Raw genomic sequence first — 15,378 nt, 5'->3', positions numbered from 1 at the left:
GACATCTAAGTATGCTTGATGGAAATCTTGATGCATCTAACACTTTGCTGGCTATTCAATCAGGTGAGCAGGACAGGATATGGAAAATGAATCTCAAATGTCTAACTGGAAAACCTAGGTGATTGGCAATTAAACTTAACCAAAAATGGGACAGTAGCAAGAAGAGAGTTTATACAAAAAGGGATTGTGTAACATCGCAAACATAATGAATTGAGGTACTTAACACATCCATGAGATAAATCCATGGATTTAGCCATAGAAAGTCAGAAGTGTGGAAAAAGCAATCTGGCATCTCCATGATGAGGAGGGAAAAATCTGGTGATAAATTGGAGCTGCTTCGTTCTTCCTCACTTACAGAAGCTATAAATAATAAACAAGTGATACTGCCCCGCCTCGGTCTTCTAAAGTTAAAATTCACTCTAAATATGATAAAAGCTTATTTTAAAATTTACTTTTTTCTGCAAGTATGTGTTAAACCATGTTGCAAAGACAAAGGAAGAACAACATGATTCCATCAATAAATTTGAAGTGGCTTTTATTGATGAAGTGGAAAAGCAAAATGAATTGCAAATTAAAATACAGGACCTGCAACAGGGTTATGATGTACCATGCAAAGAATTGAAAGACCTAACATGTAACCTGAATGTGGATCTACATATTGAGGTATAATTTATTTCAAATTGATTTAATGCAGTTTGAGCATTCTTATCAAATAGAAAAGTACTTCTCCATGTGTTCATTTACCAGAAATTAAGAATAGATAGCAGAGTAACAACTGGCCAGCCATGAAGACTGCCAAACAATGGATTAGCCACCTTCCACACCTCCACAGACACAGGAAGCCTTAATATTAACACTTAGGACTACATTGAACCCCAGAATAAGTTTTCAAATGCTTTCTAAAACTTCTTGCATCTGTGCAAGAATCTGCAGGAATCTTCCAGTCCATCTGTGACTGGAAGTCAGAAACCTTTCTATTGCAGCAACTCCACATGGAGGGCCTTGTTATCACCAACAGTGTGGGACTGGTGTCCAGTCCCAAAATACATGGAAGGCCTGCTGTGTGCACAGAAAGGCAACGTCTAGATAGTTGAGAAAGAAACACTTCATGTACTGTGCTAATTAGTCACAGATTTTTCATCCTGACAGATTTTAATCAGGTAGAATTTGTAGATTTCACAAAGTATTTTCAAATGTACACATAGCAGAATTTTATTATGTAAATACTAGAATAAAGATTTGATTTTGAATTATATTTCTTAATTTACTTTAAAACATTAAAAATGGGAGTCCAGTAGTATTTCCCCTCTGTGTGATATTTCATGAGATTTTTACAATTTTATAGATATTTGGATAAAAACTCCCCTAATACTCAGGCAATTTGATACTTGTTCTTCTTACAGGAACTACTCAAAGATTTCTCAGAAAATGATTTCACCAGCATAAATACTGAATTGCAACAAGTACTAAGTAACAGGAAAGAAATGACTCAGTTTTTGAAAGAGTGGTTGAGTACTCCTTTTGATATAGAAAAGCTTAAAAATGGCATCCAAAAAGAAAACAATAGCATTTGTCAAGTAAATAAATTCTACAACAACAAGATAAATGTAAGTACTAATTTTTATTATGCAACCTTATTCTTTCTGTTGTGCTTCTAGCTCATTCTTAAAAATGTTAAAAACAAGTTTTAAGTATATTTTTATGGGAAAAAAACTTTTTTTTTTTAAACTTATTTTTCCTCAAAAATTATACTTCCTTAATAATTAAATATATCCATTATACTTACACAGGTAACAAACTGTATGTGTGTTGTCAGTGTCCACTTGACTCCATTATATTTTCCCCTTTCCGTTCTTCTCACCACTTATACGAATTGAACCTTTTTCCCCAACTAGCCTTAGACAAGGTGAGAGCTGAGTCTCTGGGCAGCCACTGTGGTAAAGGCATAGAAAAGTCTGGCCAGTTACATTAGCAAGGCCTAGGATGCATTCTCCTCAGTCTCACTGTTGTGTGTACTGATCCTGAACTCTGAGGTTCAAAATTATGTGAGGGGAGTGTTTTCTGTTAATAAAATTTATTTTTTGCTGGAGACAGTGGTGCAAGCCTTAATCCCTGTACTCAAGAGGCTGAAGCAGGAAGATCACAAGTTTTGAGCCCAGCGTAGGCCACATAGTGCATTCCAGGCTGTAGATAGGCAGATAGATAGATAGACAGACAGACAGTGTGTGGTGGTACACTCCCATAATTCCAGCTACTCTAGAGGTGGAAGCAGGAGGATTACAAATTTGAAGCCATCCCAAGAAAAGTTAGAGACCTTATCTCTAAAACAAAATAAAAATAAAGGACTGGAGCTATGGCTCAAGTGGTAGAGCTCTTGACTAACGTGCACAAGTCCTGGGTCTAATACCCAACACTGCAAAGAAAAAAATAGAATTTTTAGAATGTTTTTAGTTTCACAGCAAAATTGAGAAGAAAGTATAGAGAATTCTTATTCTCTATACACAAACACACAGTCCCATCTCCACAAACACACAGTCCTCCCCCATTGTCAATATCCTGCTCACCTTTGACAGTCGTTAAATCTGCAGTAACACATCACTGTCACTCAAAGTTCATATTTACATTAGTGTTCACAATTAGTGTTGTATGTTCTGTGTGTTTTATAATGTACTCCAGTATCATGCACAATAGTTTTACTGCCTAAAAAAATCCCATGCTCACCCTGTTCATCCCTCCTTCCCCACTCATTTCTTTTTTTTTTTTTATTGTTTTATTATTCATATGTGCATACAAGGCTTGGGTCATTTCTCCCCCCTGCCCCCACCCACTCCCTTACCACCCACTCCACCCCCTCCCTCGTCCCCCGACCCCCTCAATACCCAGCATAAACTATTTTGCCCTTATCTCTAATTTTGTTGAAGAGAGAGTATAAGCAATAATAGGAAGGAACAAGGGTTTTTGCTGGTTGAGATAAGGATAGCTATACAGGGAGTTGACTCACATTAATTTCCTGTACGTGTGTGTTGCCTTCTAGGTTAATTCTTTTTGATCTAACCTTTTCTCTAGTTCCTGGTCCCCTTCTCCTATTGGCCTCAGTTGCTTTTAAGGTATCTGCTTTAGTTTCTCTGCATTGAGGGCAACAAATGCTAGCTAATTTTTTAGGTGTCTTACCTATCCTCATCCCTCCCTTGTGTGCTCTCACTTTTATCATGTGCTCAAAGTCCAATCCCATTGTTGTGTTTGCCCTTGATCTAATGTCCACATATGAGGGAGAACATATGATTTTTGGTCTTTTGGGCCAGGCTAACCTCACTCAGAATGATGTTCTCCAATTCCATCCATTTACCAGCGAATGATAACATTTCATTCTTCTTCATGGCTGCATAAAATTCCATTGTGTATAGATACCACATTTTCTTAATCCACTCATCAGTGGTGGGGCATCTTGGCTGTTTCCATAACTTGGCTATTGTGAATAGTGCCGCAATAAAGATGGGTGTGCAGGTGCCTCTGGAGTAACCTGTGTCACAGTCTTTTGGGTATATCCCCAAGAGTGGTATTGCTGGATCAAATGGTAGATCAATGTCTAGCTTTTTAAGTAGTCTCCAAATTTTTTTCCAGAGTGGTTGTACTAGTTTACATTCCCACCAACAGTGTAAGAGGGTTCCTTTTTCCCCGCATCCTCGCCAACACCTGTTGTTGGTGGTGTTGCTAATGATGGCTATTCTAACAGGGGTGAGGTGGAATCTTAGTGTGGTTTTAATTTGCATTTCCTTTATTGCTAGAGATGGTGAGCATTTTTTCATGTGTATTTTGGCCATTTGAATTTCTTCTTTTGAGAAAGTTCTGTTTAGTTCACTTGCCCATTTCTTTATTGGTTCAGTAGTTTTGGGAGAATTTAGTTTTTTAAGTTCCCTATATATTCTGGTTATCAGTCCTTTGTATGATGTATAGCTGGCAAATATTTTCTCCCACTCTGTGGGTGTTCTCTTCAGTTTAGAGACCATTTCTTTTGATGAACAGAAGCTTTTTAGCTTTATGTATGCTATCTCTTAGTTGCTGTGCTGCTGGGGTTTCGTTGAGAAAGTTCTTACCTATACCTACTAACTCCAGAGTATTTCCTACTCTTTCCTGTATCAACTTTAGAGTTTGGGGTCTGATATTAAGATCCTTGATCCATTTTGAGTTAATATTGGTATAGGGTGATATACATGGATTTTTTTTCAGTTTTTTGCAGACTGCTAACCAGTTTTCCCAGCAGTTTTTGTTGAAGAAGCTGCTATTTCTCCATCGTATAATTTTAGCTCCTTTGTCAAAGACAAGTTGGTTATAGTTGTGTGGCTTCATATCTGGGTCCTCTATTCTGTTCCACTGGTCTTCATGTCTGTTTTTGTGCCAGTACCATGCTGTTTTTATTGTTGTTGCTTTGTAATATAGTTTGAAGTCAGGTATCGTGATACCTCCAGCATTGCTCTTTTGACTGAGTATTGTCTTGGCTATTTGGGGCCTCTTGTGTTTCCATATAAATTTAACAGTAGATTTTTTTAATCTCTTTAATGAATGTCATTGGAAATTTGAAGGGAATTGCATTAAACATATAGATTACTTTTGGGAGTATAGACATTTTTACTATGTTGATTCTACCAATCCATGAGCATGGGAGATCTCTCCACTTTCTATAGTCTTCCTCAATCTCTTTCTTCAGAAGTGTATAGTTTTCCTTGTAGAGGTCATTCACATCTTTTGTTAGGTTTACACCTAGGTATTTGATTTTTTTGAGGCTATTGTAAATGGAATTGTTTTCATACATTCTTTTTCAGTTTGTTCATTGTTAGTGTATAGAAATGCTAATGATTTTTCTATGTTGATTTTATATCCTGCTACCTTGCTGTAGCTATTGATGATGTCTAGGAGCTTCTGAGTTGAGTTTTTTGGGTCTTTATGGTATAGGATCATGTCGTCTGCAAATAGGGATATTTTGACAGTTTCTTTACCTATTTGAATTCCTTTTATTCCTTCTTCTTGCCTAATTGCTCTGGCTAGGAATTCCAGTACTACGTTGAATAGGAGTGGAGATAGTGGGCATCCTTGTCTGGTTCCTGATTTTAGAGGGAATGGTTTCAGTTTTTCTCTGTTAAGTATAATGCTGGCTGTAGGTTTGTCATATATAGCTTTTAAAATGTTGAGGAACTTTCCTTCTATTCTTAGTTTTCTTAGAGCTTTTATCATGAAATGGTGTTGGATCTTATCAAAGGCTTTTTCTGCATCTATTGAGATGATCAAGTGGTTTTTGTCTTTGCTTCTGTTAATGTTCCCCACTCATTTCTGACGAATGCTAGACTTTTTATTGTTTTATAATATTACCTTTTCCAGAAAGTCCTATGTTGTGATCATACAACATGCAGCTTTTTCAGATTGTTTTCGCTCATTTAGTAATTTAAATTTCTCCATGTCTTTTCATGATTTGATAGCTCATTTCTTTTCAAAGCTGAATAATATTACATTGTCTGGATGAACTAGTTTATCTGTTCACATACTGAAGGACATCTTAGTTAATACTAAGTTTTAACAATTGTGAACACAGTTGCTGTACATATGCAGCTTTTTGTATGAGCAAACTTTTCAATGCATTTGCTTAAAAAATCAATGAATGCAATGACTGAATCATCTACTAAAAGCATGTATTTCTGTAAGAAGCTGCCAGGCTGTCTACTGTAGGAGCTATACCATTTTGCATTCCCACCAGCAATGAATGAGAGTTCACATGGTTCCTCATACTTGCCAGTGTTGGGTATTATTGTCAGTGTTTTGGAGTTTGGCCAATGTAGGATATAGTGGTATCTTGTCATTTAATTTGAAATTTCCTAATAGCACATGGTGTTGAACATACTTCATCTGCTTATTTGCCATCTGTATACCTTTGGTGAAATATCTGCTCAAGTCTTCTGCCCATGTTTTTAGTGAGGTGATTTTCTTATTGTTGAGGTGTAAGAATTCTTTGTATATTTTTTGTAGTAGTTCTTTTTCAAATAAGTCTTTTGCAAATATTTTTTCCTAACTTAAGGCTTGTCTTCCTTTTTTCTTGATATTGCCCTTCACACTACAGATTTCTTTTTCTTTTTTCTTTTTTTTTTTTTTTTGCAGTACTGGGGTTTGAACTCATGCTTACTAGTCAGGCACTCTACCACTTAAGCCACTCTGCCAGCCCCACAGTATAGATTCTTAATGTTAAAAAATCAGCTTGTCTTAATCTTTGATAGTCAACATAAAAAAATTAGTAAAATAAAAGAATAAAATTTCTTCCATGGATCATGCCCAAAGGTTTTATCTTAAAAGTTGTCACCAAGCCCAAGATCCTCTTGGTCTCATCCTGTGTTGTATTCTAGTTTTCTAGGCTTGCATTTTGTATTTAAGTATGTGATCTATTTTAAGTTATTCTTCATGTAGGACATAAGGTCTGTGTCTAGAATCATTATTTTTGCACTTGGATGTGCAATTGTTCCAGCACCATTTGTCAAAAAGACTTACCTTTTCTGTACTTACTGCCTTTGCTCCTGTGAAAAAGATCGGTGGACAGTGACCTATTTCTGTGACCTAACTTTCCTGATGATTTTTCAGTTTGTTCTGTTCTTTACTTGATTGGGTGGAGTGGTAACTTCTAAGCTCTTAATGTGTTGGACTGGAAACTGCAAATTTGGGGGTTTTGTCATTGTTCACAAGGTGTTTGGCCTTAGTGTACTGATTCATAAGAAACAACATTGCTTAAGACCATTTGGTTAATTTGTTTTACTTTTCAGTGATCAGTATATTATATGCATAAGTTTCCATGGATAGTTCATTCCATATGTAATCAGAACTAGCAAAACAATTGTTTTGCTAATCGTCTGTTTCAATCAAATAACCCAAAATCAACAAAGAAAGGGACAAAACCAATGTTTGGATAAGATAATCTCTATCTAAGGAAGGTTTCTCTTCTAATACTGAAGACCCAGTTGTGATTAGATTAAAGTAGAGAGTTCTATCATGTGAGTCAGAATGGAGGGATGTATGGCTTCTTCCAGCACCCTAAGAATAGGAACCAATAACCTTGTACCGTATGAGATCAGAAGACCAGAGCCAAAGAGAGTCCCATCTCAGCAGGCATCTTTCAGAATTAGTAGCCTGTGATGTGAAAGAGTATTGATTACTATTCTCTGCACAGAAATACAAGGTTTCCAGATTAATTCCAAAGTCAGTGAGTGATTTCTTCTATAAGCATTGAGGTTTGGAATGAAGCAGGAAAATAATTGTTAAGTTTACTAAGTATACTCTTCTGTTAGATTTCAGTTAATGTTTCATTATTAGCCATAGCATATCTAATAATTTTAATCCATACAATTCTTTAATTCTTCTTTGTATGTTAGCACAAATCTAATAAAGTGAGATTTTCATCTTGCAAATCCATGTGAATCTTCCCCAGCCCTTTTTATTCTTTTCTACTTTTTATTTTATTACCATTACCAACATCTGAAATTTCACACAAGAGTGCTAACATTCTCTTATAGCACTATTCTAGGATATTGTAAATAATGAATTTAAGCATATACATGGTCCTAGAATCCTAGTGTTCTTCTTTGAGTTTTTAATGTGTTAGATCTGTAATGGTATTTTACTGTTTAATAGGCCATGATAAATGAATTAACAGAGTTTGAAGAAAGAAGTTCTACCAAATCCAAAGAATGGGAACATGACCTGAAATCAATGAGAGAGAAAAATAAAAAACTATTTAACGACTACCAAACTTTGACAATATTCCTGACATCTCGTGCCCCTGTTAATACTACTATACAAGTCAGTCAGAATCCTCGTGTTGCATCAAGGATTGTACGGCTAACCACAGAGGTATATAATGTATCATAAGATAGTCTTCAGTTTCTAGCATCATCATGGAGTTCAGAACAAAATTATAGTATTGTATGTATTCATTAAGAAATGTGAACACACTACTTTGTGTGTGATGAGCTAGATTTTTTACATGTAGTTCTTCTGTGGCTATCACTCAAATAATTATAAGGCTAAAAATCATGTAACATCTTCTCTGTGGATTATAAAACAGAAGTAAATCATAGGTTAATTTGAATAGTAGCTTCATACAATGTGGTTTATTATAACTTTTAAGGTATTATTGCCAGACAATGTAAACTTCCTAAATCATATGGCGTTCTGTCAAACTAAACTATATGCAGAAGAAACGCTTGAAAAAAAAATAGCAATTTAGCTTCTCTGTAATTCTTATCACTATTTAATATTGGTTAATGTTATTATCACAATGGAAATGTAAGAAGCTAACAGTATAGCAGTTGTTATACAGGTTAACTTGTGTCTAACAATCAGCACATTGTTTGAAAAATCCTATTCTAACTCCTTACTTGGGATTGGTAAAATGAGCAAAGATGGTACCTTATTCTGTAAACCTGAATGATTATACTAAAACACCACCCACTGGTTTAATAATTACCAGTGGAAGCTAGAAGATCACTTTTTGATTTGCTGATCATCATGGAACTCATTCAGCTGATAGAGATAAAATAGAGCAAAACTGAAACCCAGTTACCAAAGCAATAATTTAAAGAAGCCATAGGAAATTCTATCTTCAATGACCCATAAAATACTCTAACAAATAATGAAACCTGTACTACTACAGCCATGTTAGTTTGACAATGACACAAAAGTAAACAAGCAGAGCGGTAGAACAGAGCAGAGTTCAGAAGCCATAGAGAATTTAGCATATGATTCAATGCAATGGAGAAAAGATGGTTTACTGTTCTAAATTAAATAAATAAGTAAGACTAACTCCTGTCTCACTCATTAGACAAAAAATAAATTCTAGATGGACCAAAAAAGAGAGTCATTTCACAGAAAAAAAACTTTTAAGTGCATACACATAAGAATAATCTTATGAACATGAAAATAAATTGACTGTTTAAGTTCATCCTAAGATAAGTTATATTTGTGAAAAACTGAAAATAACCTAAATGTTCATTTGTAAGTAACTAGTTAATTAATTTATGATACTTCCTTGAAATGCAATGTTATGAAAACAAAAAAAAGTGAGAAACATAATGTAACAAAGATCTGAAAATATATTGTCAATATTTTTAATGAGCAAAACTGTATGGCTGATCATTTTTATAAACTGTATGTTCATATATGCTTAGATACTCAAAATTTCTAGCAGGGTACACTTGAAAATCATTGTTTCAGTGTCAGTTGAGGATCTGAGATGAGGAGTCTTGCTTTTCATTACATGCCCTTGAATTTTTTCCACATATTTAACATTTTTCAGTTTCAAAACTAATTAGTAAAAACAATTAGTAAATTCATAAAAATTATAGCATACATTCCCAGTGGTGCATGCCTGTAATCCCAGCTCTCGGGAAACACAAATGGGAGAATCATGATTCAAGGCCAGCCCAGTCCAAAAGTTAGCAAGACCCTATTTCAAAAACAAGCTGGATGGGGTAGTGTACGTCTATAATCCCAGATATAGCAGATGTGGAAGTAGGAAGATCACAGTCCAAAACCATCCTGTGTAAAAGCAACAGACCCTATCTGAAAAACAAACTGAAAGCAAAAGGACTGCAGACACCTCTGAAGGAGCACAATACTTGCCTAGCAAGCGTGAGGCCCTGAGCTCAATCCCCAGTTCTGTAGCTACATGCATATGTACATACATACATTAAAGGAAAAGATATGTTGCATGTATTACTTGAGAAAGCTAAATGCACTTTTTTTAAATAGTGTTAATTTAAGATTGCCTATTTAATATGCTTAGCACTGTCTAACCAAAGTAACATAACCACTGTACTGTTTTCATCTTGCATGTTTTATGAATTTGCTGACTGATTATAATGTAAATTTTTGGCATTTTTTTAATCTAAAAATCATCATCTTATAAATGAAAGAGTAGCATGGCCTCTCTTCTGTCCTTTGTAATGTAATCTGTAAAAAAAACTAACAATACCTAAATATGGTCATCTTTGTTGCACATTTATACGTTGTGATTTTGTCTTTACAGTAAGCCTTATGAATGTGTGCTTTCTCTAACAGAAAATTCAGGAGCTGGAAACTTCCCTACAGGAAGCTAAAGAGAGTGCTACACATAAGGAAGGCCAGATTATAAAGATGCAGAAAGAATTAGAAATGACTAATGATGTAATAGCAAAACTTCAAGCCAAAGTTAATGAGTCAAACAAATGCCTTCAAAAAACAAAAGAAATGATCCAAACACTTGAGGTAAGGTAAACTCATTTTGTGGTTGTAAGGGTTTTTTATTTGGGGTTTTGCTGTTTATGGTACTGGGGTTTGAACTTAGGGCCTTGTGCTTGCTAGGAAGGTGCTCTGTCTCTTGAGCCACACTCCCAGCCCAAAGTTGTTTTTTTATCAGTAAATTTGACAAATGATTTGGTTCTGTTCTTTCTTCTCACCTATTACCTATGTATAACTGAACTTCATTACTCAAGCTTTAAAAAAAAAAGTGACTTGGATGAAATACAGAAGTAGATTTTCATGCAAAATATTAGTTGTTTTTAAGCTAGAAAAAGAATTTTTAAAAGACATAAATATTGTTCTTTATGTTCTTTATACTTAATAGTTATTTTTTTCATTTTTCAAAAAAATCCTTCTTATCTAAATATATAAAACTGTAATTAGATTACAGTTCTTTTTCTTTTAAAATTCTTTCTCTTAAAATTCTTTCTCTTTCTTTTTTGTCTACTTAGTCCCCCTATTACCTTGTCCTATGGACTGAGTCTGATCTGTTTTCTTCAGAAATAATGGTAGCTTAATGGTTTTTGAACTTGAATTCCACCAGACAAGTTAGCACTCCCTTTTGTTTCAGTTCTAACCACTTCTTACAATTCTGCCACTTGAGTCTGACTCTAATATCATTTAAGTGCTCTTCCTGCTTCATTTTCTCTTTACTTCAGTTAAAATTAGGATCAAACCACAAATACCTGCTTTTTTCATTGTTTAGCAATGTTCTTAAAATTCTGGTCCGTTCAAGGAGACATGAGCAGACAGACCATAAAAATAATACTCATTTGTATCATAAAGTCAACTCAAAACAGATCAAGCCAGGAATGGTGATGCATACCTATAGTCCCAGCTACTCAGGAGGCTGAGGTGGGAGGATCATTTGTGCCTAGGATTGTGAGACCAGCCTAGTCAAAATAGACCCCATCTCAAAAATAAAACAGATCATGGACATAAAATGTAAAACAGAAAACTAGAAAATAGCACAGGAGAAAATTTAAGTGACTGTGGTTTTGGTGATAACTTTTTAGATACAAAACCAAAAGAAAGAACTGATAAATTGAACTTCATTAGATTTCAGAATTTGTGCTCTACATAGAATCTGATCAAAAAAATAAAAAGAAAGGCCACAGACTGAGAATATATACATATATATCTATTTTTAGATAGATATATATATCCAGTCAAGGACTGTTATCTAATATACAGAGGAACTCTTAAAACTCAGCAGTAAGGAAACCAAGTAAGATGTACAGGTGACACATAAGATGCTCTACATAATATGTCACCAGAGAATTGCAAAGTAATCCGAGATACCACTACACACTTACTTCCTAGAATGGCCAAAATCCAGAACACTGAGAAACACCAAATTCTGGCCAGGATGTGAAACTTAGAACTCTTTACTCATTGCTGGTGAGGATACAAAATTGTACTGTCATTTTGAGATGCATTTAGACCATTTCTTAGCAAACTGAACTAATGACTGAGCCATTATGTTCCTTGGTGTTTATTCAGATGAATTGAAAAATATGTCCACACAAAAAGCTATAATTGCCAAAACTTAGAAACAACCATGATGTCTTTCAGTAGGTGAATGGATAAACTGTGGTACATCTATATAGTGGAATATTATCCAGCAATTAAAAAGAAATAAGCTATCAAGTCATGAAAAAACATGGGAAAACCTTAAATGCAGCTAAGTAAAAAAAAGCAAAACTGGGAAAACAGTAAAAAAGATTAGCATTTGCCAGGGATCAGGGAAAGGAGAGACACACAGACACACAGAGAGAGGTAAGCATAGGAGATCTAAGAAACCCTGATATGGACTATGGACTTTGGTTACCATTAAGATAGCAACATTAGTTTATCATTTATAACAAATATTCTAATGTATGATGTTAATAATAGGAAAAAAGGGGATGGATGGATGTGGCAGTTCTCAGTATTTTCCATTAAATTTTTCTGTTAACCTGAAACTTGTTAAAAATATCTTAATTATTTATAAACATGGACACACATACATAAGTATATATGTGTTCTCTGAGTTAAATCAAATACATTTATATCACTGCTTAAACCACTTTTTAGTTCAAAGTATTTCCAGATAAGCTTCGTGGTTTGGACCCACATTGGTACCCACATTGCTCCATTTTGTTCCCTTTCCTGACTTATCTTTGCCCACTCATGTCATTATCTTCAGCCTTTCAGTTTCATTTTATAAGTTAAATCACTTTTTTCATCGGAAAAAATACTTACTTGTTTTAAGAAGTAAAAATCATATGTCTGCACATATTAGCTTGAAATATACTTCACATCAAAGATCTATTAACTACTCAATTAAAATTAATACCTTGTCTTTCATGTATTTGTAATTGTTGACTGTTTTTAAACATTCTTAACAGAGCAAGGTGGTAAAATTGAAACTAATCATTATTTTGCTTTACTTTCTCTATAAAAATAAGGACAAAGTTGCTTTAGGAGCTAAGCCTTATAAAGAAGAGATTGAGGATCTCAAAACGAAGCTGGTAGAAATTGACCTAGAGAAGATGAAGAATGCCAAGGAGTTTGAGAAGGAGTACGTCTTTGCCATCACTGAACATGGCTTTACTTTTTTCGTAAACTACTTAAATATCTTTGCATTGGTCAGCTTTTTAGAAAGTAATTTATGAAATACTGCTTTAAAAAAAAAACATAAACACCTGCAGATTTTTAATTTATTAACTGCTGATTACAAATGCAAAGCTTTGAAAATTAAGCACAGTTCTGATCAGGTAGCACACTGTCTTTAAATGATTTCTTCTCAGTCATATAAGAAACTTAAAAATGCCCTTTCATGCCTAAAAGTGAACATTAAAGATGTTTGTGTGTTGAATGTGTGTGTGTGTGTGCACCTGTACGTGCATGCAAAGTGTATGTGTCTTTAACAGTTTGACGAACGTTTCTGGTCTTGTAATTTCATTTTTTTCTTCCTGTTGTGCTTTTGTATAAAGATTGTTTTCTTGATGAGTGTGGTGATACACAACTGTAATCCCAGTACTCATGAGACTGGGTCAGGAAGATCACCAGTTTGAGGTCAGCTTGGGCTACATAGCAAGACCCTGTTTCCAAAACAAAAACATAAAAATGAAGAGGAACATGATGCTTTATTTTATAGGTACCTAGGGCCCTGGAGCATAACCTCTTTTTATTGACTGATCTGTATGTGCTGTTACACATAATAGCATGCATAACATTATTTATGATACAACATAATGAAAAGAGCATTAAACAGAGTCAGGAAAACAATTAGAAATATGTGCTCACTTCTTAATGCATCACCTTAAACAAGCTATTAAATCTGTCTGGTCTTTGCATTTGTAGTCAATAAAAAAGAGAATTTCTTCAGATGTCTTCTGGCTTCTTGCATTTTTCATTCTTCCTAATCTTAAATAAATACGTAATGATGATGTCTAATTCTGCCCAGAGTCAAAAGAGACTGTGAGTCTTCATGCTTTCTGACCACGCTTCCACCTGATAAGAGCTTATGGTTTCATTGAAACTTGTGCTATTGGATTTCTAATTATAAATGACATTTTTACTTATAAAATGGAGCCTGTGGAGTCTGTTTTTAATTAAAATAGAAAATTGCATAATTTATCATTGCTGACGAATGCCTAAATCAACATAAAATGTCATAAAATGTCTCTACTGGCGAACAGTGATCAGAATTTAACATTTATTTCACCTTTGACCACAGCTGCAGTCAGGGTTTGCTTTCCTAACAATATAGAAATGAAATGACTTTTTTTTCCAAATGCTCCAGTGATTGTACCTAAAAAGATGTTTTTATGTCCTCATGGTAATAGCCCACTTCTTTGTTTTATAGTGCCTCTAAATATAGTTTTGTTCAATACCTAACTAATAGCTACTGGGCTTCCAGAATTGGTTTCTTTTTTTTTTTTTTAAACATTTATCATAAGTTTAATAAATGCTAGTCATAAGTTACTGTTCACATTATTGTCTCAATTCTTTTGTTTGAAACATTTGTCAGGACCCTAATATATGCTGGGTATTGAGAATATAAAAGTAAATTATCTCCTGTTATGTCTACTTTGTCTTACTATCATTAATGGAATAAGTTTCTGTTTATAGTGCTTTCAGCATCACCAAGTAAGATTAAACCAAATAAAGAATTGGTTTCTTAAAATTATAGAAACTGGACTGTTTGCATAACTGAACAGAATACTTCCTCCAATCTGGTGGTGTTGTAGCCATAAAAAGGCAAGGTACCAAAGAGGGGCTGATCTACTACTCATGGGATTATGTTAACACAATGTATTAGAAAATTGACAGCAGTTCTGTTTATTCTTCCATATAAAGTTAGTTGCTGGGCTCTTACATATTTTTATTATTGTTCTTGTTAGACTTCATTCTACAAAAGCCACTGTAGATCATCAAAGAGAAGTTATAAGGCTATTGAGAGAAAATCTCAGAAGAAATCAACAGGCCCAAGACGCCTCAAGTAAGTAGAAAGCTTGTATCGTATACATGACATTCAAGACTAAACCTCAGTTGACCACTAATCAATATTTTAATTCATTGTGATATTTATCTTACAACATGTCTTAGTTTACTTTAATTGTTCATCCACTATAGATTCTTTAAAAAATGAATTTTACTTTTACATTATTATATCTTTATACATTTCTGAAGATACCTTCACTACTATAAGAGAATGACTTAACTATTGAGGTAGAACTACCTTTCCCAGTAAAAATCTAACACGTCTTAATAGATTTTAGCAATATGCAACTGATAAATGGTAATCAGTGTGAAAAATGAGTGAATACTATCCTACTTGCTCTTAAAACTGAAAATAGCACATTGATAATTACTTGGAAAAGTCTTCAGAATTTATCTTACATAGTTTTAAGATCTAATGGTTAAATTAATGCATACACATTCTTCAAAGTGCCTTTTTCCTATTTCTGACTCTCCTGTTTCATATGAGAGAAATGCTGACTGGCATTTGGTGCAACTTTGTCTAATAGAACAAGCACTGAGCTACAAATCTTGGGCAGGTCTCTAGACTGACTGCTGTCA

The 15,378-nt window shown here is 34.3% G+C and overlaps 1 protein-coding gene across 2 annotated transcripts in view; it reads left to right on the top strand.

The window, feature by feature from the left end:
- Cenpe (centromere protein E) overlaps window positions 1-15,378 on the top strand; it is an 81,490-nt gene that overhangs the window by 61,134 nt on the left and 4,978 nt on the right. For both annotated transcript variants that reach the window (XM_074041467.1, XM_074041466.1), the window contains 6 exons: window positions 466-663; window positions 1,404-1,607; window positions 7,663-7,881; window positions 10,090-10,275; window positions 12,759-12,871; window positions 14,700-14,797. In XM_074041467.1, coding sequence (XP_073897568.1) covers window positions 466-663; window positions 1,404-1,607; window positions 7,663-7,881; window positions 10,090-10,275; window positions 12,759-12,871; window positions 14,700-14,797 — 1,018 coding nt within the window. The remainder of the gene's footprint in view (window positions 1-465; window positions 664-1,403; window positions 1,608-7,662; window positions 7,882-10,089; window positions 10,276-12,758; window positions 12,872-14,699; window positions 14,798-15,378) is intronic.

The sequence above is a fragment of the Castor canadensis genome, chromosome 9 (genome assembly GCF_047511655.1).
Source record: "Castor canadensis chromosome 9, mCasCan1.hap1v2, whole genome shotgun sequence".
In the NCBI taxonomy this organism is placed as follows: domain Eukaryota; kingdom Metazoa; phylum Chordata; class Mammalia; order Rodentia; family Castoridae; genus Castor; species Castor canadensis.
The sequence above is the reverse complement of the archived record's forward strand: the minus strand, read 5'-3'. Positions and strand labels throughout refer to the sequence as shown.